This window comes from Electrona antarctica (genome assembly GCF_951216825.1).
Source record: "Electrona antarctica genome assembly, chromosome: 10".
Taxonomy (NCBI): Eukaryota; Metazoa; Chordata; class Actinopteri; order Myctophiformes; family Myctophidae; genus Electrona; species Electrona antarctica.
The window spans coordinates 53172147-53184530 of record NC_136791.1 but is presented as its reverse complement, the minus strand read 5'-3'; the positions used below and the strand labels follow the sequence as shown (position 1 = coordinate 53184530).

The window sequence follows — 12384 nt, the reverse complement described above, 5'->3', positions numbered from 1 at the left end:
CAGGAACCCTGGGTTCACCACATATCACTCAGATGTCACAAGGCCACACTGGAAGTATGCGAACGCTCTGCAGAGCTCGTGCTCCGAACACCCATCAAGCCCCGGGATGATGCGTCCTCGCGGACCATGGGATGATGCGTCCTCGCGGACCATATGCTGCAGGGGCCATCTCGGCACGGTTGCAAAAGCCGAGGCAATGTTTTGCATTAACAGCAGTGTTAGAAAAAGTACTCAAATGTTTTTCAAATTCAAAAATGCACTTGAGTAAAAGTATTGGCATCAAAATGTACTTAAAGTACCACAAGTAAAAGTACTGTGTGCATAATGTACATTTCAAGTTTTCAAATGAGAAAAAAGAGGAACTAACCAGGTGCTCAATGGAGATAGCAAAACGTGATAATGATAAAAAGGTGATCACACGGATCAAAAACGAGATCAAGGCATAGATAAAAAGAAGGATCCGGGCACACAAAGTTAAAAAATGAGGACCTACAAGGTCTTCATCAGGGCCCTGATGTAGGTCCAAACATGTTGGCAGTTGCCTTTTTAATTTAATAAAGGTGCGCCCGGATCCTTCTCTTTTTCTCTCTTCTTCTCTTTTTTTATCAAGTTTTCAAATGTTTACAAATCTTTTGAAAATGGCAGATCTACAGCCAGGTGTGCAAAATGAAAGAGCCAGCTTTACATGACTGTAATACAAGAGAGTGAGGCTTGGAAAACCACTTTCACCATCAATGTGGCAGCCGTAGCTGAATGGATAGATAAGAGTGTCTATAAGGTCACTGGTCTGACCTGCGAACAGTGTGTGTGTGTGTGTGTGTGTGTGTGTGTGTGTGTGTGTGTGTGTGTGTGTGTGTGTGTGTGTGTGTGTGTGTGTGTGTGTGTGTGCGCGCGTGCGCGTGCGTGTTGATGTGTCCACAGAGGAAACCTAACCTCTAACAGCTCCGTCGTGCTCTCTTAAAAAGTCAGCTGAGCAACCATCAGCTGGCTGAAGTACTGCTGTAGTAGAAGCACATTCTCATTCCCACAATCCCCATCCAGGGACCAGAAAACACTCCCTTTCCAAATATAAACAGTGATGGAAATCCCAGCATTGAGGAGCAGAGGTCGCCGAGTCTCCCTTCTTTATAACTCGATCAAAACGAGGAATGAAAGACCATCACGCAACAACATGGGGAGCTGGCAGTGTGTGTGAGTCCTCTGCTCCAGGTCTGTGGTCTCGTCACGCCCCATCTGTCCGCCCGGCGATACGCCTGCACTGAGAAGCATTGTTCCGCCGTGTTTATGTGTTTCCTTGAGGAAGGACATGATACAATATGATATGATATGACAACCACCGTCGTAGTTTGCGTGTAAATAAATGACGCGTGATGGCGCTTTCAGATAAATAGAAGATCCCCCACCCATGTTTACTCGCACGGGACCATTCCATTAACCCATTTTGACCCAGTTTTCTGAAAACCCCATGTTTCTATGTCAGTGGTTCTCAAACAGTTTCATGTCAAGGACCCCCAAAAATATATGTAATTGGCCGCCGACCCCCATCTGAAAATATGTTGTTCCAGGGACCCCCCAGAAGCAAAGATTTGAGTTAAAAACGTTCGCTCTGAAAGAATATTTATTCAAAGATTTGCGCCACATTTTCACGATTTTTCAAAAATAGCAGACCTACAAGCTTGTAGCGCGCCACTCGGTGGCGCGCTATGAGCTTGTAGATCTGCTATTTTTCAATAGCTAAATTATAACATGTTTAAAACACCAAAAGGGGTTCCCGCCCAAAATGGGTTAATAACACCGCCAGATGAAAAATAATAAGCACTCCGTTATCCGTGCCTTCAGCTTGTCCACGCACATTTCCAGTTGCAGATAAAGGCGCAGCGCAGCTGAAAGCACTTATATCAAACATATGACGGGGTGAGATCATCAGCCCCGGTGCCTCGCGGAAAACTATCTCAACGTGACACCCAAGGCCTGGGATGTTGGCGACATCATTTGTTTGGACGCCCCTTTCAGATGAAAATGCGGCCCGCTAACTCAGCCTGGTTATCTGTGCAGCACATCTCGCCGCACGTCCACAAACCAATGCGCGGGCCTTCATAAATCGCCCCTGAGGCACGCCAACTGCTCACATTTGTTCCTGTGTGTTCTCTGTTGTGACAGGGTTATGGCCTGTATGCTGCGCATCCTCCAGCACCGGTAGTAAGTACATTTAATTTAGTTTACATTTAAGTAATGTACTCAAGTAAGGGCATATGTCGACCCCACCCACTCACCTCCGCCCCACCCCCTCCTGGTGCTGCGGCCATCTTGGAAACTAAACACAATATAAACAATGGGAGAGGGGTGGGGCTGAGAAAGGCCCTTATTATTTAGTTATATTTTTTACAAAACATACAATAACCACTTCAGCCCTACTGTATATACATTTCGGCTATTTTGAAAATATTTTTATATGATTAAAAAGTGAAAACTTGAAATGGGACATTCTGGGCCTGGGCCTTCGACTCCCGATCCCGACGGCCTTTACTGCATTTCATCCCCCCCATCTCTCTCCCCATTTCCTGTCAGCCTACTGTCTGTCCCTCCAAAAGAAATATAAAATAAAGGCAAAAGCAAAAAAAAAAGAAAACATACAAAAAAAAAAATGGGATAAATGCATAATACATGTACCGGTACTTTTACTTTTGGTACTTTAAGTATATTTTCATGCCAATACCTTTGCACTTTTACTCATAGCGGGGCAGATAACATGCAATTTACAGGTGAATCGTTCACTTGCGGATACAAGCACCAAAATTGGCACACATACTCCTTAGGGATGGCTCTTTTGATAAAACCATTGTGCCAAATAAAATTTCAAGATGGCGGCCATTTTTCAAGATGGCCACCATTGAATATACAGTAATATTGCATTTCGCAATAAAATCTCATAGACTTGTCCTATTTGAATGATCTTGGTGTCAAATCATACATTTTTCACCATGTAGAATCCAAATTTGGACCCATGGACTTACTCATTGGCTTCCGTGTACCATATATCAGTCCCGGAATCCTAATATTCTGCTAAATTAGAGGTTTGTGTTATGTCTGACTCGGGTAAAATGGATGGTAGTGTATATCTTAATATTGTTATAGGTTTAGGCCCTCATTTATCAACCGTGCGTACGCCAAAATATGGGTGTACGCCGAAATTACCGCAATTTTCGGCATTTACGATTTGCGCCAACGTTTGATTTTGAACTTGAGCCAAGACAAAAACCACGTCTGGTCGGGAGCTGTCGTACGCTTTGTCCTCACCTGTTTTTCTGTCGTAGAACAGCGGAGCAGCATTGTTTGACCAGCTGAGAGGCTGTCACAGGCATCTAAACATATGTATTCACTCCTAAAATGTTAATATAAAAGTATATGTATGTAGTATGTATGTAGGCCTATATGTGCTACATGTAAAAAAAAAAAGAAAAAGAAAAGGAAGAAAGGAATAGGCCTACATCAACGATGTGTCTGTGTCATATGAAATTGGTAGGAGATTACCAACTTTACAAGCAGTTAAAATCGCGCAATTAAAACAATGTTGCAAGTTTTGATGCTTAAGCCATTTAAACAGTGTTTTGCATGAGCGCATGCCGGTGCCCCCCCCCTCCTGGAATAGTTAACTGGATCGAGAGTGCATGCTGCTATAGTCAAGTCTACCAACCAACGGGTAGGCTATAGTGCAATCTACAGCCATGTCTTTCTCGAGTTACATCTCGTCGTTTTAAGGATAAACCCGACGTGTCGCTCGAATGCCAAATGTGCCGTGCCAGCGCAAAATTGGGGACCGCTGACCGCATCGGAGTTAGGTATAGGCTAAACCACCCAGCCAGGCTGCCAGCCCACCAGTGCCAGTGTGCCACATGAGGCTGGTTTAGGCTGCACATTTATATAATTGTCAGTTGACAGCCCAGCCACTGCACCGACTACTGCGACTAGCGAGGTAATCTAAATAGATTGTCATAAACGTGCATGGTCGCGGTGTCATGAACGGACCACAGTGATAGAGACAGACAGGACAGGAGAGGAGGAAAACAGCAGCGTGTGTGTGCGCCTATTTGTTATTTAATTCATTGTTCACATGCAGGTTCAGATTTTCGTTCACTAATATATTGTTGTAGGCTATATTAAATGAATAAATACTTTAATAATTTAATATAGGCTACAACAACTAACAACACACGGCAGGCGCGTAGCACGGATCAAATGATTGACTGGGCAAATTAGCATGGGGGGGGGGGGGGGGGGGGGCGCATCCCCGGCCGATAGTGAAGTGTGAACTGTGAACGGTTTGGGGAACCATTTTAAAACAAAGGCGGCTTGCATGCTGTGGTTTAATAACCAGAAATTTGCATGCACAATTAAGGCTCAAAGTTGGGCCAGCTCTAAACTGACTGGGCCACGGCCCGTATGTGTGTGTGTGCGTGTGTGTGGGCAGCAAGGCCAGGGAGGCGAGAGGAGAAACAGACAGGGTACTACAGCTACAGCTTTATTTAATTCATACAGGTGTTCGTTCTTTATTTATTTAAGATAGGCTACAACAAACCAGTTGGACTTGCAAGTTGCGTGTGTGTGCGTGCGTCTGTGTGTGTATGAGAGGGGGTGACTTTTTTCGTCATGTAACTATGGTTTCCAAGGTCGTACTGCAGTTGTTCATGTCGCAAAAACGAGGGCGAGGCTTGATTTCATAGGGCGTGCCAGATAGATTTCAGCCGTCACATTTATAAACGTCCGAACGAAATTAAGGAAGAAACAGCTGTCTGCGATCACTTTGTAAATGCCGACCCGACGTGGGTGTACTACGAATCCTACACTCGAATTTGGGGCAGATTTTACACTCGATTGATAAATGAGGGCCTTAGTGTGTGTGTGTGTGGGGGGGGGTGGTAATGTAGTAGCTCAACAGAGTGGATGTCAACGCAGCCAGGGCACACTGGTGGCACCGCTCCTGTGAAACTCAGCATGGGGTTCAGTATCAGCTGAGTAATTTGTTTGGTGTAGCTTGCTAAATAATGACTTCATTGTCCCAAATGTTGTCTAATAGCTAGTGTAGATTACATGTAGTTTACCATGTATGATGTTTAGTTAGACAGCCATGCCTGAATTGACAGGGTATGCCAACACGGGAGAGCCGAGCCAATTGTAAGTTGGCTATACATGACTTATTCATGGACTTACCAAGATGGTGTACAGAACGCACAGGACTTAAATGATACTGGATGAACGATCAGGCTAGGTGTAGATTAGTGATGCACCGAATATTCGGCCTATTCGGTTTCGGCCTGAATAGGCAGAAAATATATCACCGAATATGTATGCAATTAATGCATTCAAAAGAGCTGAATAAATGTTTTATGGACCCATAATAGTGATTATTATTTAAGTTAAGTTTTGTCATAACCATTCCTTTTGCCATAAATCAGGTAGCTTTAAGGTACAGCCATGACAGCAATGGTAGGAAAAAAGATATATAATATTAATCATATTTGTATATTCGGTATTCGGTTTTCGGCCAACTGTTTCCTATATTCGGTATTCGGTTTCGGCCAAGAATTTCCCTTTCGCAAGTGTTGTCTTTGCAAAGAGAAGAATAGTAAAGAGCTCTCATCACATGCAAGACCATCACAACATGATGGCTACACTATGATTGCAACTAATATTCCCCTCTTTCACACAATGAATGAGATGCATATTAATACAATGGATCCAGACAGACTTGATGATGGTGGTGGCATTGAAGAAAATCTGAGGAGGAACCAGGCGCAATATCACAAAAGTGGTCGCATTACGAAACTGGAGAGTGAGAATCACAAAACGAAAAGCAGAGTGTGCTCAGCCAGTGGAATGCAGCTGGGTGTTGATCTGCTGTCAACTCCACAAGACTGAAGGAAAAACTCATGCTGTCAGAAATACCGAGTTGGATGCTCACAAGCAGGGAAGGGATGTTCTTTTGGCTTTCCAGAAAGATGTAGGCTTTGGCTTGTCAGAAGCCTCTGACTCTTATAGTGAAGCTATTGTCCTTAGCAAAGCAGCTAACATCTTGCAAAGACATATATGCTGGACCACAAGTCCCTCCAAATCAGGTATTTCTTACAGCAGTTTTTCATTCAGTCTTGTGGAGTTGACAGCAGGTGCATCAACACCCAGCTGTTCCAGGCACTGGGCGTACAGGTGAACTATAATATAGTTCACCTGTACGCCCAGTGCCTGGATGTCTGCAAGTCGGAGGACTGAAGGACCCTCACCAGATCTAAAATCTGAATGTTCCTTTTCCAGTCTCTTTGTGGTTGTGAGTTATGACCTCTCTCTATTGTACAGGTCTGCCAAGCAAGCAGTGTGGTATTGGAGCTCCTGTGCAATAACATCTCCACCACTGAGTCTTGCAACTCTCTTATTGAGATTCATCGTCATAGCTTTCTTTCAGAGAATGCAACATCTTTGTCACATCTGAAACATGTTTGGCTTTTAATGCTGGTTCTACTCCACTTGGTCTGGCATTCCACTGGCTGAGCACTCTCTGCTTTTCGTTTTGTGGTTCTCACTCTCTCCAGTTTCGTGTTGTTGAACATAATGCGACAACCTTCGTGATATTGCGCCTTGTTCCTCCTCAGAGTTTATTCAATGCCACCAAGGGAATATTAGTTGTTGTTGTGATTGTCTTGCATGTGGTGATGAGAGCTCATACTATTCTTCTCATTGCAAAGACAACACTTGCTCCAGTCAGTCTTGAATTTAGGCGGTCCTGGGTCTATATTAGACATCTTGGTGAATGGTAATCAAGGTATCACAGTATGATCATTATCTGTATTCAGTGAAGAGGGATTATCCTTTTACCGCCATCATGCACAATAAGGTATGGGATACGACTAGGTTCGACAATAAAAGTTACACCTAGCCCGATCGTTCATCCAGTATCATTTAAGTCCTGTGCGATCTGTACACCATGTTGGTAAGACCATGAATAAGTCATGTATAGCCCCCTTACCATTGGCTCGACTCTCCCGTGCTGGTAACCTGTCAATTCAGGCGCGGTTGTCTAACATCATACATGGTACACTACATGTAATCTAGCTAAAATATGCAGGGCTTATTAGACAACATTTGGGACACTGAAGTCATTATTTAGCTACACCAAACAAATTACTCAGCTGATACTGAACCCCATGCTGAGTTTCACATGCGGTGCCACCAGTGTGCCCTGGCTGTACGTTGACATCCCCCCCCCCCCCCCCCCCACGCCCCACACACACACACTAAACCTCTAACAATATTAAGATATACACTACCATCCATTTTACCTGAATCAGGCATAACACAAACCTCTAATTTAGCAGAATATTAGGATTCCGGGACTGATATATGGTACAAGGAAGCCAGTGAGTAAGTCCATGGGTCCAAATTTGGATTCTACATAGTGAAAAATGTATGATTTGACACCAAGATCATTCAAATAGCACAAGTCTATGGGATTTTATTGCGAAATGCAATATTACTGTATATTCAATGGCGGCCATCTTGAAAAATGGCCGCCATATTGACATTTTATTTGGCACAATGGTTTTATCAAAAGAGCAATCCCTAAGGAGTATGTGTACCAATGTTGGTGCTTGTATCCGCAAGTGAACGATTATTTCCGCTATCTGCCCTGCTATCAAGTACATTTTGCATTCCGGACTTTTACTTGTAACAGAGTATTTTTATATTGCAGTATTGATACTTTTACTTTCGCCACCACTGCCTACCGGGCACACATCCATCCATCCCTGAACCCCGCCCCACCCCGCCGAGCACCCTGTAGCTGCCTCTGTGTCCTGGGAACGGATACAGCTAGATGGGTGGCGGCGCCTACTAGCTCATACTGCACACTGTGAGGTCGCCATGGTCCTGGAGGCTTTGCACTGTAAATGCTTTGTCTCTTTCTCTTTATGACCGTATCTCCTTTTGGTCTCCTCCGAAATATATTGCATTATGCTCTATGAAGTACAGTAGTCTCTCTCTCTCTTTTACTCTCTCTCTCTCTCTCTCTCTCTAGGAGGAACAAGGTATTTGTTTAGGCAGACTGAGTGAGCTCACGGTCACAGGCAGAGAGGGAACAGCCACTGTGATCCAAAACCACAGAGTGGCACATTACACCGGGTATTATTGCACTGTAGCAGCACACTGCGGACATTCCGCAGGCTGGTGTGTTGCACTGGACGCACGCAGGCCCATTACCTGCATTACATGCGGTTTGACTCCATGATTCTTGGAGCAGCGGTTATTCATTAAGTGGAACTGCAGCAGAATATGACTGAAGGGCCAACAGCAGTCTCACAGGACAAAAAACCTTGGGATGATGAACGCTGATGGTGATGAATCACTGAACTGCAGCTAAATGCATTAAATAAATGCACCGGAATCCAAAATATCAATTCGGTTATGGCTTGAAAAGCAATATAAGAGAGGTTTTATGTTAAAACTACGGTATATGTACATACAGGTATCAGTTTGGTTCCAAAAAGAGCACTTTGAGAGCTCGCGCTTGCACTGACTGACATCTAGTACACCCACGTAATGGAATCAGAATTGCAGCATTTGTAACAAAACTCTCAGAGTTCAAGTAACGCCAGGGGTTGCACATGTGTATTCATTCTGAGTCAATATGGTTTGGACAAACATGGACATATCATATCAGAACTGTTTTGGAGTGAGATGGTGACATCTTCCATGCAGGAGGACAGAGGCACTGATGACTGACGCACTCAATGTGAAGTGAGTGACGATCCAACCCTTGGCCGGACTGACCTTCAGTTATCGGAGGGACAGAGACAGACAGACAGACAGACAGACAGACAGACAGACAGACAGACAGACAGACAGACAGACAGACAGACAGAGATCCTCCTTGCTCCTTCATCACACCCCACACAAGCTCTGTATACATCTGTCAACACCAGTTAATAAAGGAACACCGGCCCAGGCGGTGGCGTAACCGTCTGGGCACCCGACTGGTAATCCAGTCGCAGTGTGCCGCGGGTTCGACTCCCGAGCCCGACACGGCCTTTACTGCATGTCTTCCCCCATCTCTCTCCCGTTTCCTGTCAGCCTACTGTCTGTCCCTTCAAAAACCAATAAAAGGCGTAAGCCGCAAAAAATATCTTTAAAAAAAATAAAAAAATAAAGGACCACCGTTAGTGGGGGACAACAGTGCGTGCGTGCGTGCGTGCGTGTCGGACAGTGGTAGCGGCAGGAATGAGTGCATGTTCCCTGTGGTTAGTGAATTTAGCAGGCGCAAGGTTCGAGCCGTGCCATTTCTCAGGTGGGCATTCTCACTTATATAAACAGTGCCCGTGCAGCGGCTGGCGGAGACAAAGGGGAGATTCCTGGAGTATGAGTGTGTGTTCTGGAGGCGGGAGGAGACGAGGACAGTGCTGGGTCTGTTCGGAGCACAGACGCACCACCCCGAACCACACCACGCACAACCAGTGGTGGAAAAAGTACTCAAATGTTTTACTTAAGTAAAAGTACCAATACTGCAATTTAGAACTACTTCGTTACAAAGTAAAAGTACGGAATTGAAAATGTACTTGAGTAAAAGTACAAAAGTATCGGCATAAAAATGTACTTAAAGTACTAAAAGTAAAAGTACTCGTATTGCAGAATGTCCCATTTCACAAGTTCAAAATGTGTACAAAATCTATTGAAAATAGCAGATGAAAAGTACAGGGTTGAAGTGGTTAATGTATGTTTTCTAATCAAAATTAAAGTAACTAGTAACTAAAGTTTTCAAATGATTGCAGTTAAGTAAAAGTACAAATTTTGGCTCTGAGATGTAGTGGAGTAGAAGTAAAAGTACTGGAAATTGGAAATACTCAAGTAAACTACAAATACCTCAAAATTGTACTTAAGTACAGTACTTAAGTAAAAGCACTTAGTTACTTTCCACCACTGCGCACAACCACCACCACCAACCAGCCACCCAGTCACACACTCCATCCATCCATCCGTGCACAGTCCTCAGTGCACTTTCCTGGAAGCCTCCTGCTATAATAACACATACTCATCGGCAGTGGTGGACTATGTACTGAGATTGTTTTACATATACGTAAAAAATACCAAAATGTTATAATACTACAGTAAAAGTAAAGTATTGTGGCATCAAAAATAGACTTACAGTACCAAATGGAACAGTACCCATGCAGCAGGCCCATTCCTCAATCCTATTATTGGATTGCAATTAGTAATACATTCATGTGTTCATCACTTTAATGTTAAAGCTGGTAAAGGGGCTGATTTTAATTACTTTACATGTACAGTAGGTAGATTCACCTATAATCATTTTACATCATTTATCAGTTGATGTCTGTTTTGAATGAATACCAACTAGTAACTAAGTCTGTCAAATAAATGTAGAAGTAGATGAGTGGAGTAGAATGAGAATGAAAAATTGGAAATACTCGTATAAGGTAAAAGTACATGAATTGTACTTGGATAAAATATTTGACTAAACGTACTTAGTTGTGTTCCACCAGTGCTCATCAGACTCATTCACAGTATGTTCATCGCTCTGACCACCACCAACCATGCTGACTCAGCCCCTCCAAGCCCAGGACGAGCCCCCACTCTCTCTACCGGGATATGTGTCACCGCTGACCGCCCAGGGGACCTGTCCTGTGCCCGGAAGAGCACGGCGTCACACTCTTTGATCCATGCAGAGACTCATTGTCCAACCATTTTGATCCAACGGACACCCTTTTTGCATTTGCCACACAGTCTCACACGAGTGGTGGACAACATGACCTCTCCGTTATGATGAATTCCTGTTCTGTTCTTTGTCTATATAGAAGTGTCTATTTGTACGTCTCTAAATGTTTTGATGAATTGGACATGGTGGACCCTCTTGTAAACAAGTGTAATGCTTAATTGGGTCGTCCACTCACAGTTAACAGTCTTTGTATTGAGTTGTGCTTGAAATGTACTGTAATTCTGCAAACTGTTAATAAATATTTCAATCAATCAATCAATCCGTATAGCCTTCTGCACTGAGACAAATGGAACCAAGTGGAGCTTTATAAGGGTCCATTTGGTTCCATTTGTGCACTCAGGGTAAGATTCACACTCAGGACTTTACTCTGTGTTCTTCCATGACAAAATCTATATCAATTTCTATAATTACACATTCAAATCAGCTACAGTATAATCAGAGGAGTAATGCAGACTCTGTCTGGACGTTATTATCGACTTTGTGTCCTTCCTTATTTGGTCAGAAAGCCGCTGACAGGACGGGAACATTCCCAGACGCTATGGAACATCGCTGAAACAAGACACGGCATGCGACACAGGAGGATCTTGTAAACCAGGCTTATAATGCGCGGGAATGACATACTGTACACAGGATGGTGCACTATATTATCTGTTCTATGCAACAGCGTGCCATTACTGCGTTTCTGTGCACAAGCACATAGGAGCCGCCTAATTCCATTGACAAAGTGATGTTCACAGAGCCTCCCGGTAAACGATAAATAGCGCTGCTAAGTAGAAGGCAATAGACATAGCAGAACATCTCTCAAACAAAAAGGGGGGAAATATTTGTCTCACTTAGTGCCAAATTGCCTTTTTCCAGTCCCTGCTCGGGGACTATCAGCGGTAACCTCAACGACGCACTTCAAACAAAACGTCTAAACGCATGGTAAAGATTGATTCGGGCTTCATGTCTGTAAATACCATTTACGGACTGTTTTTCATCAATTTGTCCTGTATGTCGATTGAAGGCAAGATACGGTTCAACATCCTTTTACGTCGCAGACTGGAATGAAACTGGCGAAACCCTGAGTGTAAAAATTGACCCTTGCCGCGTGTGTTTGGATTGTCTATTTTAACGTGATAAGTGTGTCTCTGTCTTTCCTCATGCGTTCGTATACAGTACATAATGTATATGGACAGTGTGTCAGGTACCTGTGTATGATGTGAACAGACCACCAGCATGCATGGCTGTACACTAAATGTACTGTACTGTATGTACAGCCCTGCTTCCCAAACCCCGGATTATGCTGTGAGACAAGTCCAGGTGTTTTGTGACAACCACACATTATTATTGCAAAATTATATATATATATATATTATATATATTATATAATAATTATATATATATACTATACAAAAAGTTTGGAATTATGCACTAGTATTTTTTAATAAGTAAGTAAGCAAGAATGTGTATATATACACAGTATATATATATATATATATATATATATATATATATATATATATATATATATATATATATCAATGACTTTCACCCTGGCATCTGTATTGCAGGTATTGTTTTATTGCTGAACATTTTGCATTTGTTTTCTTTTTAATTTTAATATTTGT

The 12384-nt window shown here is 43.2% G+C and overlaps 1 protein-coding gene across 1 annotated transcript in view; it reads left to right on the top strand.

Annotated features, from left to right (window-relative positions):
* Nucleotides 1-11659, top strand: part of LOC306930872 (secreted frizzled-related protein 5-like) — a gene marked incomplete at its 3' end in the record, with an annotated part of 23032 nt that extends 11373 nt beyond the window's left edge. The window contains exons 2-3 of the mRNA XM_079511968.1: nucleotides 9355-9506; nucleotides 11633-11659. Of these exons, the coding sequence (XP_079368094.1) occupies nucleotides 9355-9506; nucleotides 11633-11659 (179 nt within the window). The remainder of the gene's footprint in view (nucleotides 1-9354; nucleotides 9507-11632) is intronic.
* Between the last annotated feature and the right edge of the window lie 725 nt (nucleotides 11660-12384).